At 31.7% G+C, this 20,999-nt stretch overlaps 1 protein-coding gene and 1 long non-coding RNA gene across 12 annotated transcripts in view; both read right to left on the reverse strand.

Moving 5' to 3' along the window:
• The window catches only part of LOC127729164 (transient receptor potential cation channel subfamily V member 5-like), a 46,887-nt gene that overhangs the window by 23,153 nt on the left and 2,735 nt on the right, over nucleotides 1–20,999 (reverse strand). For 6 of the 11 annotated variants that reach the window (XR_007994534.1, XR_007994535.1, XM_052236843.1 and 3 more), the window contains exons 2-8: nucleotides 20,091–20,108; nucleotides 18,009–18,182; nucleotides 16,754–16,943; nucleotides 16,132–16,285; nucleotides 11,446–11,466; nucleotides 6,329–6,430; nucleotides 1,538–1,687 (exon numbers count right to left, since the gene is read on the reverse strand). Coding sequence is in view for 9 of the 11 variants with exons in the window: in XM_052236843.1 (XP_052092803.1) it covers nucleotides 1,538–1,687; nucleotides 6,329–6,430; nucleotides 11,446–11,466; nucleotides 16,132–16,285; nucleotides 16,754–16,943; nucleotides 18,009–18,182; nucleotides 20,091–20,108 (809 nt within the window). In the remaining 2 variants the exon portion in view is untranslated. Of the gene's footprint in view, nucleotides 1–1,537; nucleotides 1,688–6,328; nucleotides 6,431–10,541; nucleotides 10,557–11,445; nucleotides 11,467–16,131; nucleotides 16,286–16,753; nucleotides 16,944–18,008; nucleotides 18,183–20,090; nucleotides 20,109–20,999 lie in introns of all 11 variants that reach the window. The other 5 variants (XM_052236844.1, XM_052236845.1, XM_052236838.1 and 2 more) reach the window with 4 other exon arrangements.
• LOC127729166 (uncharacterized) lies at nucleotides 8,541–10,531 on the reverse strand. The gene is made up of 3 exons (XR_007994536.1): nucleotides 9,614–10,531; nucleotides 8,791–8,946; nucleotides 8,541–8,561 (listed from the first exon to the last, which is right to left on the reverse strand). It is a non-coding gene; the product is annotated as an uncharacterized LOC127729166 (long non-coding RNA).

Here is a 20,999-nt window from a genome sequence, read left to right on the forward strand (position 1 = left end):
TCATGATTATCTGGACTGAGTTAGACGGGTTCTATAACAAATAATACCCTTGGAACACATCATGATTATCTGGACTGAGTTAGACAGGTTTTATAACAAAAAATACCCTCAGAAGACATCATGATTATCTGGACTGAGTTAGACGGGTTCTATAACAAATAATACCCTTGGAACACATCATGATTATCTGGACTGAGTTAGACAGGTTTTATAACAAAAAATACCCTCAGAAGACATCATGATTATCTGGACTGAGTTAGACAGGTTCTATAACAAAAAATACCCTCAGAAGACATCATGACTATCTGGACTGAGTTAGACAGGTTCTATAACAAAAAATACCCTCAGAAGACATCATGACTATCTGGACTGAGTTAGACAGGTTCTATAACAAAAAATACCCTCAGAAGACATCATGACTATCTGGACTGAGTTAGACAGGTTCTATAACAAAAAATACCCTCAGAAGACATCATGACTATCTGGACTGAGTTAGACAGGTTCTATAACAAAAAATACCCTCAGAAGACATCATGATTATCTGGACTGAGTTAGACAGGTTCTATAACAAAAAATACCCTCAGAAGACATCATGACTATCTGGACTGAGTTAGACAGGTTCTATAACAAAAAATACCCTCAGAAGACATCATGACTATCTGGACTGAGTTAGACAGGTTCTATAACAAAAAATACCCTCAGAAGACATCATGACTATCTGGACTGAGTTAGACAGGTTCTATAACAAAAAATACCCTCAGAAGACATCATGATTATCTGGACTGAGTTAGACAGGTTTCACTGAAATCACCTTTTTCTGAGATTATCTCTAAATATACAATTCAGCATAAAACAGTATTTTTTGTATTACCTCCATTATTTCTAAAGTAATGTAAATTCAGAAATTATTGCAAGGTTTTTATTAATGCAAATAATGCCACTTGGTGGTTATTGCAATAATAACTCGCATTCTGATATCTGATACATATATCTGTATGGAGATATTTCTGAAATCTCACATTTTTGTCCATTCATCAAAAATCACAATAATAAATGCAGGCAATAATTTCTGAATTTATAGTATCTATTTAAGTGGACACTTACCCTTATACAACAAAACTTATTGTTTCACATAATTTTGTTATGTGGGAGTCGTTTACATATTACTTTATGATAAGGGTTTTGATCTTTGTTGAAGGCTGTATGGTGACCTGTAGTTCTCTCCATCCTCGGCCCTCAGCCTTTGGTGTATAGCTGTTTCATTGGCAAATACACAACATCTCCCTTTTTCTATACCAACATAGAATATCCACTTCTAACTTCTGTCTTTGAAATGGTGTCTACCTATTTAAATGGGCATTCATCCCATCTACAATTAAGCTAACCACAGAACCTTTATTACTCTTTCCTGTTTATGAGATGGCATCTTATCTATTAAATTTGATTTGTATCCAATAAACCACTTAAATTAAAACCGAATCTCTATTGACCTCTCCTGTTTCTGAGATGGTGTCAATATATTTCAGAGGTCACTTACCCCATAAACCACTAAACTTAAAACTGAATCTTTATTGATCTCTCCAGTTTCTGAGATGGTGTCTATGTATTTGAGTGGATAACCAGCACAAGTTACATTGCCATATATCCACATCACAGCTCTTACTTTCTCTAAGATATGCTCATACATCTGCAAAACATCATTCAAGTTTTAACAATATGCTTTCAACTTAAATAGATATGAAGTTTTGTAAAAGTATTATTAATAACTATGCATTCAAAATATCATATTTTCAAAAAGTGCCATGTTCTTCAAAATAGATAAGTTAATATTTGCAGGTAAGTTAAAAAAAAGTTTATTAATGAATTAAGTAATACAAGTTGAACTGCTAGCAATTGTTTACTGATGATACCCTAGCTTTAAGTTTTCAGCAAACAGGAAGTTGAAAAGCAATGGATTTAAAAAGGCATCACAGGGAAAAGTATACTCACATGAAAATTGAATCCCAATTTAAGAAAGCTCTGATTTCTAGTTTCTTGGAAAAATGTGATTTTATAATACATGGCCTTTAAGGGTGAGAATATATATGATTAACCAGGAGTTGAAGAGCAATGAATCTGAAAATGGATCACACATGCTCATTGAAAATATTATGCCAAATTTAGAAAGCTATGATTTGTAGTTTCTGAGAAAAATGACAAAAGTTTTATGGGTCAGATGGACGGACAGAAACCACTTAACCTTTGGAGCAGAGGTAGAATTAGTTATGATTTTTCGTTAGTCTCTATCTGAAAGCAGACTGTTTTAGGCATCCTACTTCAGTTTTTGGAGACTGTGTGATGTCCTATAACTTGGTATGGAAATGCATCAACAACTTCCTTTCAAAAGTTGGTCACTTGGAATATTTTCATCCAAAATGCAAAATATCAAGTACCTTTAGTTTACTCCATTTATGATGAGCAAAAACAACAATTTGCTGCAGTGCTATTGACATGTATGTCCAATTCATTCTTGCAGCTAGAATACGGGGATTTAATACTTATGGATACTTGAAAATAAATTTCCTATAAGATTTAAAATTGGGATAAACAGAACAAGAGGCTGTCAGAGTGACAGCAAACCGGATTTTCCTGCAGAGGTCAAACACTGCACAGTTGAGCAAGTATGGATACAACATTTAAGCGTATAACAGTTCTGAATTTGGATTGTGATTGAATATTTGACACAGCATAGGTTTTTGACCCAAAATGAATGTAGTCAAAGAACTGAAAAATTTGAAATTAGACATTTACCTATTATGGTTCAATATTCAAAATCTAAGTATATTGTAAGAATTAGCATATCAAAGAACCCCAAGAATTAAATTTTTTATGAAATACTCATTTCTGTTTAAAGGGAAATAACTCAAAATTCATATAATAACTCAAATTCATATAATCAACAAGAAATGATTGCAACAGGATGCTGTTACGAAGTCTCCCAAACAAAGCTCCCATAATTCGTAATTCCCAGGGTCGCTTGACATTGGGCAACGTCCAGTGAAAATTGGTTTGGTCAAGTAAAGTTATATGCATAAGTGATGCCTGGGGACTAACCTTGTATATCATTCAAATCATCTTGGCATGACAAACCAGAATATATATGGTTTAGGGGTGGGGATCTCGACCATTTACAAGATACTAGAACATTAGGGGTGGGGAGGAACCCCTGGGGACTGACCCTATATGTCATTCAAATGTTCATTACATGACGAACAGGAATATATATGGTTTAGGGGTGGGGATCTCAACCATTTACAAGATATTAGAACATTGGGGGTGGGGGGAACCCCTGGGGACTGACCATATACGTAATTCAAATGTTCGAGACATGACAAATAGGAATATATATGGTTTAGGGGTGGGGATCTCAACCATTTACAAGATATTAGAACTTTCTCAAATGGCAGGGGGTAGGGATGACCCCTGGGGACTAACCCTGTATATCATTCAAACCATCTTCGCATAACAAACCAGAATATATATGGTTTAGGGGTGGGGATCTTGACCACTTAGAAGATATTGGAACTTTCTTAAATGGCAGGGGGTGGGGGTGACCCCTGGGGACTAACCCTGTATTTCATTTGATGTGCTTTATCATGACAAACCAGAATATATATGGTTTAGGGGTGGGGATCTCGACCATTTACAAGATATTAGAACTTTCTCAAATGGCAGGGGGTCGGGATGACCCCTGGGGACTAACCCTGTATATCATTCAAACCATCTTAGCATGACAAACCAGAATATATATGGTTTAGGGGTGGGGATCTTGACCACTTAGAAGATATTAGAACTTTCTTAAATGGCAGGGGGTGGGGGTGACCCCTGGGGACTAACCCTGTATTACATTTGATGTGCTTTATCATGACAAACCAGAATATATATGGTTTAGGGGTGGGGATCTCGACCATTTACAAGATATAAGAACTTTCTCAAATGGCAGGGGGTCGGGATGACCCCAGGGGACTAACCCTGTATATCAATCAAACCATCTTAGCATAACAAACCAAAATATATATGGTTTAGGGGTGGGGATCTTGACCACTTTCAAGGTATTAGAACTTTCTTAAATGGCAGGTGGTGGGGGTGGCCCCTGGGGACTAACCCTGTATTTCATTTAATGGGCTTTATCATTTAGAACATTTTCAATTAAAAAGATTGTGTCTATCACAAACGGTTTTCAATTTATAATCATTTGAAAATTTAAAAAAATAAAATCCCATAGGGTTCTAAAGTAAAACCCTCTTTTCTTTTTGCCCCTCAAAATACCCCTTTATAAACCCCATTGCACAAACAAAACCCTGATTGCACCACTAGACATGTTAGTCTAACATATTGTGAAACCCTAAGTTAATCTGACAAGCGGTTTTGGAGAACGGGTGCGGACAAGTTCAAATTTAAAAGCGGCGGAAGAGGAAGAAGAAGAAGAAGAAGAAGAAGAATAATAATAATAATAATAATAATAATAAGAACTGAGCAAAAACAATAAGTCTTCCCAAACTTCGTTTGGGAGACTTAATAATCATAATAAACAACCAGTGATGACTAAATACTCTAAAATTAGATATGATGCAATCACTAAAATATTGTTAGAATCAGCATATCAAAGAACCCCAATTTTTGATGAAATTAAACAAAAGGACCTCAATGTGATATTATCTAATCAATAATGAAAATAAATACAGGTTTAGATTCAGCATTTCAAAGAACCCTATATATTTTCAATTTATGTTGAAGTCAAACACAGTTTAATTGCAGGGCTCACGCTACCAGGCGACTAGGGCGAAGAAGTCGCTTTCCTGTCCGTCACTTCGCTTTGCCCGACCCTCAAAAGTGAAAACAAGTCGCCCTGTGGTTTACGATACTCGCTTCCAGTCGCTTTCGTCATCGGCAATATTCAATTTTTACCAAGACGATGAAACAGCAATTTTTCATTTAAAAGTAAAGAAATTCAAGGCATAAACGATTTATTTTCTTTATGTCCAAGCTTAACTGTTAAATTTATATATCTTTTTAATGAGAAATACTCAGTTTCATGAACATGACAACAGAGAAGTTTTTTAATTGATATAACAATTTTCTTTTCCTTTTTGATATAAAAAAAAATCTTTTTTATTAGTGCCAGATATTTAATTGTTTTTTCTGAAAAGAGGACGCATATGATTGTACAACTAGATATGATAAAATTAAACATATCAAATTTGAACAGTTACTTTAATTGTTTACCCAAGTTCAAATTGAACAATATAAAAAATGGCCCTTAATGTATTATAGTAAAAACCAAACATTGTAGCGCCGCGAGCGAACAAGCACTTCTCTTTCAAATCTCATCACTTCTACCTCTCAATTTCAAAAAGAGAAGTCACTTCTCCCTATGATTCTGAAGTAGTGTGAGCCCTGTAACTGTGGACCCCATTTGGACCAAATTGAAAACTGGGCCCAAAATCAGAAATCTAAATATATGTTTATTAATAAACAATATAAGCTTAGTTTTTAAAGGAGTTTACTTCAACAAAAAAATATATAAAGCATTCAGAAAATTAGTTTTTACAGAATAACAAACAAACCTACCACAAAATTCTTCAAACAATTTACCAAAGAAAAGAAAAAATATATATAGCATTCAGAAAATTAGTTTTTACATAATAACAAACAAACCTACCACAAAATTCTTCAAACAATTTACCAAAGAAAAGAAAAAAAAAATCAAAATTTTATTTTTCATTGGTATAATGTCTTTTAAAAATCTATAAAACTTATCTGTAATTATCTTCAAAATGTCTTATAATGAACAGTAAATTTCCAATTTTATTTATACAGTCCTATATACATGTAGCTTATAATCATCAACACTTAAAAAACAGAAAATTTTCAAATAAATCAGTCAATCCAATTACAATTGTGTGAGACATTTACCAGATGCTCTTATCTATCAACAGGTGAAAATTAGTCATGTTAGTGTAATCAAACTTTATATATATAATTAACCATTTCTGTTCAAAGAGAAATAACTCAATCACATTAAAAATACCTCTTTTGGATATTAAAAAGAGCAATAACTCAAGAAGGAGAAAAGCTAAAATCGTGAAAATTGAACTTGACCTTCATTAAGTCACAGGTAACAACACATCTAAATTTGAAAAAATTTGTCCAAGCGTTTTCATGTTATTGAGGAGACACTGTTTGGCAGCCGCCCGCCCGCCCGCCTGCCGTACATCCCCAAATCAATAACGGATATTTCCTTCGGAAATCCGGTTAATAAAACACTTGACTATATCTGAAAACTTACTTCTTTTCTTGGAAGTTTTGCAGACAAAGTAAGGGGGGTTAATCCTTGTCTATTCTTTATATCAAGCTTTCCACCCATATTTAGTAACAAGTCAAACATTTCCTGGAAAAAATCAAAATTCAGAAATTAGCAAAAGAACATAATTATGAAACTTTTACATCCTATATTTATAAATTTTGTTAATTCTTTAAAAAATTGACATTAGTATAACTAAGGTTTGTGAGTATTCTATCTTTATATCTTATCTATCAGCATAAACTACATTTTTCAATTAGCCAATAAATTTGACTTTACATAAATATTATATATTTTCTAACAACTATATACGTATTTTTTGTTATAGTTTAAATGCATTTTTTATGAGAATCAATAAGTTACATAAATATTGGTAGCAAATGCATTAAGATTTTAACATGTTACTGTAGTAAATACATTTATCTTAAAAGAAATTGTGAATACACAGTTTTCGTGTGTTGCTAGATTCAAACCTTACAAAAAAGTGCTTTAAAATAAGTAAAGCTATATATTCATATTCATCAACAACAAAAAAAAAAGGTAAGTGGGCATAGAATTTTAAATTGTACAAATATAAATGAAGCAATTAAATTACCCAAACCTTTGGCCCCAAATACCAGTAGTTAAAGCAGTTCAAAGCAGCCTCATGTAATTTAATACCAAAATCTCAACTGATATAAATAAGAAGATGTGGTATGAGTGCCAATGAGTCAACTCTCCATCCAAGTCACAATGTATAAAAAGTTAACAATTACAGGTCAAAGTACGGCCTTCAACACAAAGCCTTGGTTCACTACGAACAGCAAGCTATAAAGGGTTCCAAAATGATTAGTGTAAAACAATTCAATCAGGAAAACAAATGGTCTAATCTATATAAAAAAAGAGAAACGAGAAACACCTATGGACCACACCAACAAACGACAACCACTGAACAACAGGCTCCGCTCTTGAAATATATTGGTGGCCTTGAATCATCTTGGGGCTTAAATATTTAATTATCGAACTTATTATTTCAGTAACACAATGCAATGAGCAGATTGTCATCATGGAAGTCTTAAGGGTGATATATACTTGCATTGCAGTCCAAACTTATTACCCTTATAATTATAATTTCAGTTTTCTGTTTATTTTTGGAAATTTGATGATAAAAGCATTCTGGTTTTCTCTAAAAACAACCTCTTATTAAATTTACAAACCATCAGAACTAGAACAAGTAGGATATACAGTGTTCTATTGCAAAGAACTTTGTTAAGTTTTTCTTTCATGTATAAGGAAGAAATTCCATCTCCCTATTATTTTAGAAGGATAAAATAGTCTCCAAATCTTCAAAAAGAGAAATTCAGTCTCCTTGACATATCAGTATTATCTGTTGAAAAAGTAGTCTCCAAATCATACAAGGAGAAATACAGTTTCCTTGACATGTTTAGTTAGTGTTGTTTTTAATCTCCTTCAAAAGTCTCATGAAATTAAGTTCCTCTATCGTATCTGAAGGAGAAGTTTAGTTTCCCTACCAAATATAAAGGAGGAATCAAGTCTCCTTATCAAACCTGAAGAGAAGTCTAGCCTCATCCGATCTGTAGAAGAAATTAAGTCTCCCTATCATATGAGGAGAAGTCTAGTCTCCTTATCCTATTTGAAGGAGAAATCAATTCTCCCTTTCATATTTGAAGGAAAAATCTATTCTCTTTGACAGTTCTGATGAAGTTTTGTTTTCCAATCATATCTGAAGGTGCCCTTTATAACTAAGACAACCTGAAGAAGACCTTTACAACTAAGACAACCCGAAGGAGACCTTTACAACTAAGACAACCTGAAGGAGGCCTTTTCAACTATGACAACTCCAAGGAGACCTTAACAACTAAGACAACCGCAAGGAGAAACTTTACAACTAAGACAACCCGAAGGAGACCTTTACAACTAAAACAACCCGAAAGGAGACCTTTACAACTAAGCAACTCGAAGGAGACCTTTACAACTAAGATAACCCAAAGAAGACCTTTACAACTAAGACAACCCGAAGGAGACCTTAACAACTAAGACAACCGTAAGGAGAAACTTTACAACTAAGACAACCCGAAGGAGACCTTTACAACTAAAACAACCCGAAAGGAGACCTTTACAACTAAGCAACTCGAAGGAGACCTTTACAACTAAGACAACCCGAAGGAGACCTTTACAACTAAGACAACCTGAAGGAGATGTTTATAACTAAGACAACCTGAAGGAGATGTTTATAACTAAGACAACGTGAAGAAGACCTTTACAACTAAGACAACCTGCAGACATATATAACTAAGACAACCGGAAGGAGACCTTTACAACTAAGACAACCGGAAGGCGACCTTTATAACTAAGACAACCTGAAGGAGACGTTTATAACTAAGACAACCTGAGGGATACCTTTACAACTAAGACAACCTGAAGAAGAAGTTTATAACTAAGAAAACCGGAAGGAGACGTTTATAACTAAGACAACCGGAAGGAGACGTTTATAACTAAGACAATCCGAAGGAGACGTTTATAACTAAGACAACCGGAAGGAGACGTTTATAACTAAGACAACCGGAAGGAGACGTTTATAACTAAGACAACCGGAAGGAGACCTTTATAACTAAGACAACCTGAAGGAGACCTTTATAACTAAGACAACCTGAAGGAGAGGTTTATAACTAAGACAACCTGAAGGAGACCTTTACAACTAAGACAACCTGAAGGAGACCTTTACAACTAAGACAACCTGAAGGAGACCTTTATAACTAAGACAACCAGAAGGAGACCTTTATAACTAAGACAACCGGAAGGAGACGTTTATAACTAAGACAACTGGAAGGAGACGTTTATAACTAAGACAACCTGAAGGAGATGTTTAAAACTAAGACAACTGGAAGGAGACGTTTATAATTAAGACAACCGGAAGGAGACCTTTATAACTATGACAACTCGAAGGAGACGTTTATAACTAAGACAACCGGAAGGAGATGTTTATAACTAAGACAACCAGAAGAAGACGTTTATAACTAAGACAACCGGAAGGAGACATTTATAACTAAGACAACCTGAAGGAGACGTTTATAACTAAGACAACTGGAAGGAGACGTTTATAACTAAGACAACCTGAAGGAGATGTTTAAAACTAAGACAACCGGAAGGAGACGTTTATAATTAAGACAACTGGAAGGAGACCTTTATAACTAAGACAACTCGAAGGAGACGTTTATAACTAAGACAACCAGAAGGAGACGTTTATAACTAAGACAACCGAAAGAAGACGTTTATAACTAAGACAACCGGAAGGAGATGTTTATAACTAAGACAACCTGAAGGAGACGTTTATAACTAAGACAACCGGAAGGAGACGTTTATAACTAAGACAACCTGAAGGAGACGTTTATAACTAAGACAACCGGAAGGAGACCTTTATACTAAGACAACCACTTACATGGACAGGTTTAACTGTATTAACACATAACAATTAAATATTGTGAGTTGAGCTACAGAAAAACAATCAATTAACCAATCATGATATATTTAATTTACATTACAAAATTTAAAAAAAAAAAAAAGAGAATAGCTGACTGCATATCCCTGAATTCAGATAATATCAGTAACATCCCTATCTTTTCAGACAACAACAGATATATAACACAAAAACATGCAGTACACAAATAAAATTGAGCTCGATATTTTTTGGTAAAACAAAAAACATAAATATGAAATAATATTCTAGCAAGATAGTATACATATTTCTGTTAACCAAGCAAAGCAATAATACATAATGTGATCTGATTCATGGCCACATTAGTGATTACCATCACCTTGTAACATAGCTAGGCATGACACACATATATGTCATATAATTACACACATACTATGCACTTATCAATTAACGTGTTCAGAAACACATACATACTGAATATCATACTTGTTCAACTTTCAATTTTTGATCTACAGACAAAAGAAAACTTAGTCCTTATGAGTGAACTTGTCCAAAGTACACAGTAATTTCATTGGTATTCATCATACATCTGATTAGTCTTTCATAAGTCTACTAAGTTTTCTATTGTAATTTTGAACTTGTCACTCTAGGATGACATGGTGTTTCATTCAATAAAATACACCTAGTTTTTAAAGAAACATTTTCACATGCTCAAAGAAATTTGATAAGTGCATAAGTGACATAAAAATATTGTCTGCTAACCTTCTTCTGTGCATGCTGTAATCCAAGCAAGTTGCAATTAAAGATGTTATATCATTATTGGAAGTATACAATAATTACAACACCAAAATTACTAGTACAATTATACGATTTTCATACTTTTATTGTCTGCGAAAAAATTTATCCTAATACTGACGAATTTTTTAAACTCATTAACAGTTTTGAAGATATCGCTGAAAATAATTATAACTTAAAAACCCAGGTCCTCAATGATATACTGAGGATCTATTTTTAACCAGTAAATATCAAACATCTTTTCTTTTTGCCAAACTAGTAATTTTTTGTTGTGGATATTTGAAAGAAAAAAAATATAAGACTTGAAATGCTCCAACATTTTACAACCCTTTTGCAACAGGTCTATTGTGATTTAATTTTGATAAAAGGAATGGTTGAAAAAATGGACTTTCCTTGAAATCTCTATAACTTAAGATTGCTTTATTCAAGACTAGGAAATATTATAACAACTTAACTTCGAAGGCAAATAAATAAATTGATTTCTGCACATACTAGTCATTTCAAGGAAACCATCTTCTGAAAAAAGATCCTTATTGGAATGATATCAAACTTGGTATGATTGTTTTGATAGGAAAAGAACAAACTATAAAATTCTTTCATGGTGAAAATAGGTTATTAAACTCTTTTTCTGTAAAATAACTGACAATGTTCTTTCTTGTATTTTATCTTATAATTTTCTTTTAAAAATACCTCCTCATCCTCATTGTAATTTAACGGCCATGTCTTTTACTAAATCAACAAGACCAGTTGCAGAAAAAAAGTATAATGTTGGATTATGTCCATTTCAAAATCACCATAAAAAAATATCTGCTTATAATTCTTTGGCAAAGATATACACATGAGAGCACACTCTTGTAATCTTGTAACCTACCGTTAAAGGTGCACCACTAGACTAAATAGAGAATTCCATTTTAAATGTAAGTATACATAAAACTATATAAGATTTTAAAGAGCTTGATTAAAACTTACAAATACTAGGGGAAAAATGGCTAATTCAAAATTTTAAATGTATATCAAGTATTAACTGAGAGTGCATAAAATTACTACATGTATAAAGACAAATTGTTATTGTGGTATATATGTGAGTGAATTTGTAAAATCAGAGATTTTGTAAAATTCCTTAAAATTTCAGGAGTTTTGTAAATTCACTGAACTGAATAGTGAATTTATAAAATCCCTGAATTTAACGAGGGATTTTACAAAATTACTGAAATAATTAAGTTTTTTTTACAGATTCACAGATTTAATTCAGGGAATTTGTTAAATAATCAATCTTTTTGTTTAAACAATTTATTGAAAAAAGACAAAATCCTACAGCAGTACAAGCAAACTGAACAAGTTTGGGTTATGTTGTCTCATCTAATTAATACAAGGTTTGCAGTTTTAATTAACTGGGGTAAAATGTAATACATGTATATGGAAACAGGACACATAGGAGAAAATTGTGGAACACATATTGATAAAGACCCACAAAAAAGACAAAACAAGCTCATATCGCTACCTTGCTCGAAAGTAAGCTTTTGTTTTGTGCTTCAGTCTGTAATTGCTGAAAAGTATAAAAGAAATTACCTTCTTTTTAAATAAAAGATAAAGGCAGTACATTGAATTGATTACCTTCGTAAGAGGAGAAAACACATGCAAGGAGTAAGAAATTGCATGGTTCAGGCTCTGTCTTCCAGTGGTAAGTATTAAAGGCATATCAGGGATTGAAGTTAAAATTTTGGCATGGTAGCCCACAGCTTTTAATGTGTAGCCCACGTATATAGTCCTATACAAGAAAAGCAGAAATTTAAGTAGCCCACACCAAATTTTAGGGGCCATTGACGAGTGGGCCCCTGCTTATTTCAAACCCTGCATATCATGACAAGAATATATTAATGTAATGTGAATATGAACCCTGACTTGTGCTAGACCGACACGATGAGCCGTGATATTAAATTGCTTGTTCACATGGTAAAAGTCCACAGGAAGACATGTCAGCCTACCCAAACACATTATTATGACTCAAACTCTGGAAATGAGTCAAATATTATCATCGTAAGATTTTTCATGATCATTAAAAAGGAAATAAAAATCATTTAAGTGTTGTTTTATTAAATATGCTACACATAAAAAGTGATGTATATCCACAAAAAATAGAAAAAGACAACAGATAGTATGTAAAATATATTTTGTATTGGATTGGCATTTCCATTGATAGGTTACCAATCAAACAAAAGTAGGTCACCATGACCTTATTTCATGCCACACCTGATTTGGTCACGTCTTAGATACTGTGACATACATCCATGCTATCACATAGGGTTGAAGTATTTTCTATACATGTATATTCTCCATTTAAATTTAAAAGAAATGAAAAGCAAATTCTGATCCATATTATAAATAATATCACGGTATGAAGATCTTCAATTTGGAGATGTAAAAGAATAGGTGTGCCACTCAAACTTATCATGCAAAAATAAATAAATTGTAGTATTTATATCTGTACATATGCCTTTTATTCATAGACACTATAAAATAGTTTAAACCAGCAATGTCGATTAAATAAATATATTTAAATGGTCTATCTATATCATGTATATCAAGACAAATACATTTCAGATATTAAGTTTAAACTTGTAATTTAGGATTTCACAAAATCCCATGCAATATTTTCAGTGGTTTTATAAAATTCCTAACAATTTCAGGGGTTTTACAAAAATTCACTATAACATATATAAGTAAAGGATCCATTATTAAAAGTTACAAAAGGACCTTGATGTAAGAGAAGTCTTGGCTTTAATATATATGTAATTACTTATAAAACATAATTTGTGAAATGGAAAGCCTAAACAATTGAATTAAACAGTTGATGTAACAAAGGGTATGAAAATTTTTAAAGAAAAAACCAAAAGCCTTAAAAACATCCAGGCAAAAATTTAATTGTCCTTTATTTCCTATATGCAAAAACTTTGATTTACAAAAAGGATAAGAATCAACAAACAAAAGTAACTTGACTTGATTTAAGTAATACTATACTTATAACAGGATATAACCAACATTGTGTTGTAATAATAACCAGTAATCAAATTATAAATTTTGTGGGTCCAAACTCCAAAGCTTATTTCTGGATTAACCTTCATCAGGCATGCTCAAACACAAACACGTGAAAGCCAAGGACATAAAAATACCTAAATATGTGAAAAGCTATATGACCAAAAGTAAAATATAAATAATAGCCAAATTCATATAAGATCAACTTTGTCTAGGAGTTGGAACATTAGTTTCTGTATAATTTCTTAATTTATCAATGGAGAATTAATGAAAACTATCTTTTGGGTCAAACCCTTACCCACTCATTTTTACAGTTTGTTCTTGTGTTGGACTGTGAAGTTTCTATCCCAGATATAAAGGGGAAGGTTGAGTGCTCACAACATGTTTAACCCTGCAACATTAATTAAGAGTCTGTATTTCAGTTGTTGTCATTACTTGCTGTCTGCCATATTTGTTTTTCATTTATAGTTTTTACTTTTAGCATAAATCAGCCATTGGGTTTTCTCTTTTGATTTGTTTGGCATTTTGTCATGCAAGGGCCATTCATAGCTGGCTATCTGGAGTGATATTGCTTTTTCTCATTGTTGAAGGTCAGAGTGACCTATAGTTGTTTTCATAATCTTCGTTTGGTCTCTGGAGGATAGTTATCTCATTGGCAACCATACCACATCACCTTATTTTTTAAAGTAAGCATTATGATGATGGCCATTAAAATTGTATGAAGGTTTACATGATCTTCTCTATCTTTTCTCTGATTACATATAGTTTTACATCCCTCATTCCTAATTCTTGAAGGTTTTTCTTAGCAAAGTTATATAACATAGTAAATCAAATAATATATTCTTAAGTAGAGGATCAGGTCCTTTATAACACACATGTATGAATAAAAGGAGATGTGAACCTACTATTCATCAATGAGGAAAATGAATACATTCTCTCAAATTTTTGAAATGTGCAACCTAAACATGAACAAGTAAAAAATATATATTCTGTGCAGTCATGTGAATTTTTCTTATCTATTTAAATGTGCATATATAATATTTGTGATAAAATATTTTGCTCCAAATGATCATTAATCGGTGTTTACATTGACACAATAAGTTACAAAGCTGTTAAAAAATTAATCAAAATTCAAACAACAACATCAAAATCTGACTTTTCAAGTATGTGCCAAAGGATCAAACCTCTTGTCCGTTCAATTGTGAATTCTATTATTGGAAAAATCAATTATTTTGTATTAAATATCAATGACAATAATTAAGATTTTTATCCTACCTTTACAAATTATTCTAATACTTTTCGATTTTTCAGAATTATATACTTGAGTATTTATTTTGAAAATTTTAAAAAATAGCCATTCAGTGTTTTTCTTTCATTTTAAAAGTATACTTTCTAATTATCTAAGCTTTGAAACAGACCCAACAACAGAAAAAATGAAATTTCATAAATTTCAATAGCCTGAATACCATAAAAATACCATCATAAAAAGGGCACAAATTACCATGTGACAACATAAAGACAGCAAGCTTCATTCCATTTTTCGCAGACAGATAACAAATACACAGCAGATTGTAAGCCATTTAAACTTTTATTTCAATTAACATCATTAGTCTCTAATATTGCATGGAAATAATTCAGTTTGAAACATATATTCACTTAAATTCATTTACCTTTTTTTGTAAGTACAACAACAATTTGGGGTTGAATAATTAAGTAAATTAAAATTAAATAAAACCATGCGTCTCTCAATTTCCTCAAGTCTTAAAAACAAATGACACTTAACTATGAAAAAATTATCTGATTTGCAGAAAACTTCATATGTGATGAAGCAAATCAATAACTTAATTTTAATCAACTTAATGCAAACCCTAAAAGATTGTACTGACAACTTCTCCATTTATGTAGATGACAAAATCCATGATTTCCTATGGGAAACCCCAAATGTGAATCTGATCAAGAAATAATATGTATAGTGAACAAATATAAATGGTAGGATGTTATTCTATCATATTTTCGTTCCTTTCCAAAGTAAACAAGATGGATGTAAAAAAATAAAGAAGTAATGTTTCAAAATGGAAAACCTCAAAAATCAAACTTATCTGAAAGATATTCTGTCAAGTCTTAAGCCATTCCTATGTAAACTGTAGAAGTTATTGCATTGACAAACTGCCCTAATTGTTACAGAGGAAATGTCCACTTCAGATATCCTAAAAATCAATCTTTAAGAAATAGCTAATAATATTGAGTGAACAATTACACAATGTGTGAAGAAATTCTGCCAAAAATAATTTCATTCATATGTGAACTGTAGGGTTTTTTGCATTGACAAACTTGTGTGAAAGACAGGAAAAAGGCAGATAGACAAGATACCACAATTTTCTAGTTAAGTAATGTTTCCCAAATTTATTTCAGGAACTGAATGTACGATACAAAATATAAAGTTATAAATGCACCATGTAATTAATGTTGAATGTTCTATTAATAATAATTTCATTCTTGCATTTAAAAGAATGTGTTCACCCACCTTTTTATCATGGATAACCAACATGTGCATAACTGTGTTGCCATTGGTATCCTGGAGATTAGGGTTAGCTCCCTTTGCTAAAAGCAGACGAACACATTCTTCCTGTCCAAGAGAGGCAGCAAAACTCAAGGGATATTCTCCATAATATACATGGCTAATAAAAATAAACAAAAATTCATTTTATTTATTTGAATGCAAATGAAAGTCAGACAAGATGTACCATGAGCTGGTCAACTGGTATCAAATGTAAAAAATCGAGGGGAATGCAAAAACAATTTTGTATATATATTCACCAATGTAAAGAACACAAATGTATCAGACATAGTAGTGAATGATCTGAAAAAGTGTCACATGGTATAGCATACCTTTATGCAATTTGGTACAAAATATCACAAAATTATGCTTTGTAATTTCTGAGAATAACCTGCCAAAAGTTTCTTATTCAATGTATGTGCATCCATGTGAAAACCAATTGCTGATTACGAAAGTACATGTCTTTTGCAGTAAAAAGTTCATTGAAATGTTCCCCTTATATCTAATAATAGGGTTCTTGACTATACCTAAAGAATTCCCAAGCTCTAATACAAGTTCAAGATACTACCTATAGACAGCTTAACCTTACCCTACATAATCAGTTTTCTCACACAAGTCCACCCATTCATGTTCTAGTGAATCTGTCCTAGATTCCTTCTGATCGTCCGGGGTGAAGAAATTTCCTGTGGCTCTCTGATGATAATCAGCCCCATGATCCAATAAAAATTTAACCATTGCAGGATCTTCATTTACAATGGCAAAATGTAAAGCACTCTCACCTACAAATGTATAAATAGTTTTACTTAACATTTGAACAATGAAAAAATTTCAAATTCACTGAGGCATGATAGAACGGAGCCTTATATTTCCTTAAGACTCAGGTGCATACATGAACCAGGTAGGTGATAGTGCCATAGCATATACCATATCATATATCAAATCCATATACCAAATGTTGTTGACCTATTATGTTTAATTTTGGAAGCTTATTACCCAACTTAAAATAACCATGGGAAAAACCATCTGGATCTAAATGCTGAACACTAATATTACCTGAACAAAATATTAAAACACATGTCATGAAGAAACCATATGTTCAATATTTGTACACTAAGCATGAATATTATTAGTTTTCTATCCAATTTCTTTGATATTCAAATGTGAATATCTTAATTCAGATTTATAAACTTGAAATTTAACAAAGTTGTTGACCCTAGTGTCCCTATAATTTATGTATACTGTATCACTTCAAGGAACTGTAGAACTGAACTGTCACTGATATAAACCAACTGCCCTAAGTTTTCTTTGTCAAGTTTTCCTACAAAGTTCATCATGATGTCCAGGGATTGTCTTTTTTTGTAGTGTTTATGATCATAGTCATTTGTCAGACAATGCATGATAGCATTTTTGGCCCATTACTCCAGTTTAATATGCAGTTTATTGATTTCTCTAACATAAAATTCTTAAATAAGATCTGCAATGCTTATTGATCAATATCAAACAGTATCATGTAGGACAACAACTAAGTTATAGTGACTAAGGGCTGTCTTGAGCTTAATGAAAGACGTTGGTTCTTTTTCAGTTTATCGTTAAAGACTTTCAACTTCTGTCAAAATGCAGAACATGAATAAATGAACATTTTCTTTAATACATTGGTTATTCTCTTGCATTTTGTTAGATGAATGTTTTAAGTTTATAAAACAGTACAGTTCAGAAAGGTTTCACTGTATAACAAAGTTTCATGTGCAAATGTTAATGATTTATCATCTTGGAAATAGGCCTTGACACATAACTTTTCCAGTTTCATTTAAAAGACTGTGAGTTTTGATCTATTTCAGACATACCATAGTACTCATCCTTAAGGTAGATATCATTCAGTAATTTAGGATAGGCCTTAATTAATCTTTTGGCAAGATCTGCATGAATAGCTGTTGACAGTAATACACACATATGGAGGATGTTTTCACCAACGGTACCTCTTTGGTTGATATCCCAGCATTCTACACGGTATTTACGATCTGAAAAAAGCAATTTAATCATAATCTTATTAAAAACACAGGATAAAATTTGGACAAAAAAGTTCCAACTTGAAATAGACGTTTAGATTTATATAGAAATTATATTTACATGTGATATAATACAAGAGGACGATTTTACATCAGGAATAATTATTCACAGACTAAATTTAAAGTTGTATAGTATTTGATTAAAATTAATACAGAAACCTTGTATCAATGAAACCTTACTATTTTTCAAAATTTCAAATCATATTATTTTTCCTTAAACATGTTAAATATTACATCTTCAGCAAACCTACAAATAGAAATCTTCTTTGTAGAAGATTTAAACAGATGAAACTCCTAAAAACAAAAAATCTACACCCTTGAGCAACTCAAAAGAAAATATAAATAATTGTTAAATAGATTTCCTTTTGTTTCTTAATCTTTCAAATTTCAATAGACCAACTTCTAATGATTGCTATCAACATAATGGTACATGAATTCAAGTCAGCAGCCCCAAACAATTTTAAATCCATGTTACTGTAAACATTAAATGCCAGCTTCCAAAAACACAAATAACATACTTTTAGTGCCATACATACAACTATAATCCCCATGTCTTTAAAAAATTGTAACCTGACAATAATCTTCTTCTGCACCTGTTAATGTAACTCTGGAAGTTTGAGGACAAACCAGAGAGTCAGCTCTATGCCACGCAAAAGGATGAATAACATAAAATTATACACAAAAAGGTGACGTGTGTATACAGACATTATTCATAAAACTTCACATACAAGGTGATTTACTGCAACACATACAAACTTTACAATGAGGAAAGTAAACATTTAAGTGGAACATTCAATGCCATGCCATCACTAGATACAAAATAAAAGGTATATTCAACATATTAAAAGCATGGATTAAATTCACAACAGCTGATTTAAAGCTAATATTACTGCTAGCCCTAATGATGCAATATCACATATTCCTTTTTCTAACAAATGTCTATTTAAGAAGGTATACTTTGCTATTGAATATCTTAGCCTAGAGTAGACATGTTCTTTTTAAACAAATGTTTATTTTGCTATTGAATATCTTAGCCTAGAGTAGACATGTTCTTTTTTAACAAATGTATATTTTGTTATTGAAAATCTTAGCCTATTTGTTTTATACTTATACATTGCTATACAAATGAAGAAATTTCTTGCCAACAAACTACTTTTTCTCTGTACATTGTATGGGTATGGTAGTATTATAGACTATGACAAAGTTAGCTTTGTACAATGTGTACTTAAATTGGCTTAAGTTGATGAACCTTATATCACACTACGTTAATGGTGTACTCTTTGAAATGTGCCTTTGAAGTCACTTCCATTTGGGAGCAAATCACAAAATTCATATTCTTATCAAAAAACAAATAAAAGGTCAAATGAGAGTGACCCAAAATTAAGCTAGCAGTTATACAATACACAATTATCACATTTATCAAAAGAATTTTTCTTTCATAAATCAATTCAAAAATATTTGAAAGGAGAGTCAATCCTGCAATGAACATGTACAGGAAGAAATTACTTTACTGCATTTATTCATGACTAAATATTAACAGCAGAAGATTCTAAAAAAATAACTATGCAACTGCAATAAAACTACTTTTCCATTCCATAAAGTTATCTGAGTGCATTGATTTTTTGGAACATTTGCTATCCTTGATGTCTTAAAATAACAGCACAGAATTTTTGCTTCCAGAATAGAACGGTGATTAACTTTCTCCCCTGATGATTCAGTTAGAGTTGATAGTGCAGTCACCACATTTGTAAAGAAATAAAAATTCAAATATTGGAAATTTAATGTGCATTATACCATCATGAATCATATTAGAAATCATCTTAAAGGGAGACAACTTGCACTATGCAACAGAAATCTTACCTGGCAAATTGGTGTCAGCTACAAATCAAGTGAAGAAATTACAGAAAATCCACTACAGTACAAACAACATATAAATATACATATAACACAGTAAACTCGTCACATGATGTCTGTATTGTCACTATTCTTTAATTAGGATATTCAGAATTATGGACAAGAAAAATGTGACAAATAACATTGCACAAAGATTTGGTTCTAGAAATGGCAAAATTAAAACTCCCCAAATATAAACAATTTACCGTATCTGTTTATTGATATTCCAGTCAATTTACAACAGAATGAAGAAATTATCTTTAGCTATTGAACTGGTTATGCAATTTTTTTCCTTACAATTTGTTTTTTAATAAAATTTCAGCTTATATGACTATTTTTTTTAATTCTTTTTGATTATGATATAAAGTTTTGGTTTATAGAGGATAATAAATCTGAAATTTTGAATGTATGTTTCATTATATTTCATCATAACCTTAACTTACAGAAATTTACCTCACTACGCATGTACAATGTACATGTATGTATGCTTTTTTTTACAATTGTTTTAATTGTTTCACAGAACAATCACTAACTTTAAGGTGTTTCACAGAACAATCACTAACTTTAAGGAAACACTTCTGTCACTGTTTATACTTCATTCAATTTTGCTTGAATATATTTTACATTGTATGTCATTGAATATTGTAAAATTATTATTTTCTAAAGTACAAGAAGGTTATGTGGAATTGTTTGTTCTAAGTAAATTTTTATAAACATATTTTAGATAATAAGATGTAAATATGATAAAATAACAGAAGAGTATTAGAACAGACACAATTTTCCAAACAATTCTAAAATATGTAAATTGTATGTATTGCACACATGGATCCTGAAAATCCTATCCTTTCATATATTTTGTGATAAAATTAAAACTTG

The sequence above is a fragment of the Mytilus californianus genome, unplaced genomic scaffold, assembly GCF_021869535.1.
Source record: "Mytilus californianus isolate M0D057914Y unplaced genomic scaffold, xbMytCali1.0.p SCAF_2, whole genome shotgun sequence".
In the NCBI taxonomy this organism is placed as follows: domain Eukaryota; kingdom Metazoa; phylum Mollusca; class Bivalvia; order Mytilida; family Mytilidae; genus Mytilus; species Mytilus californianus.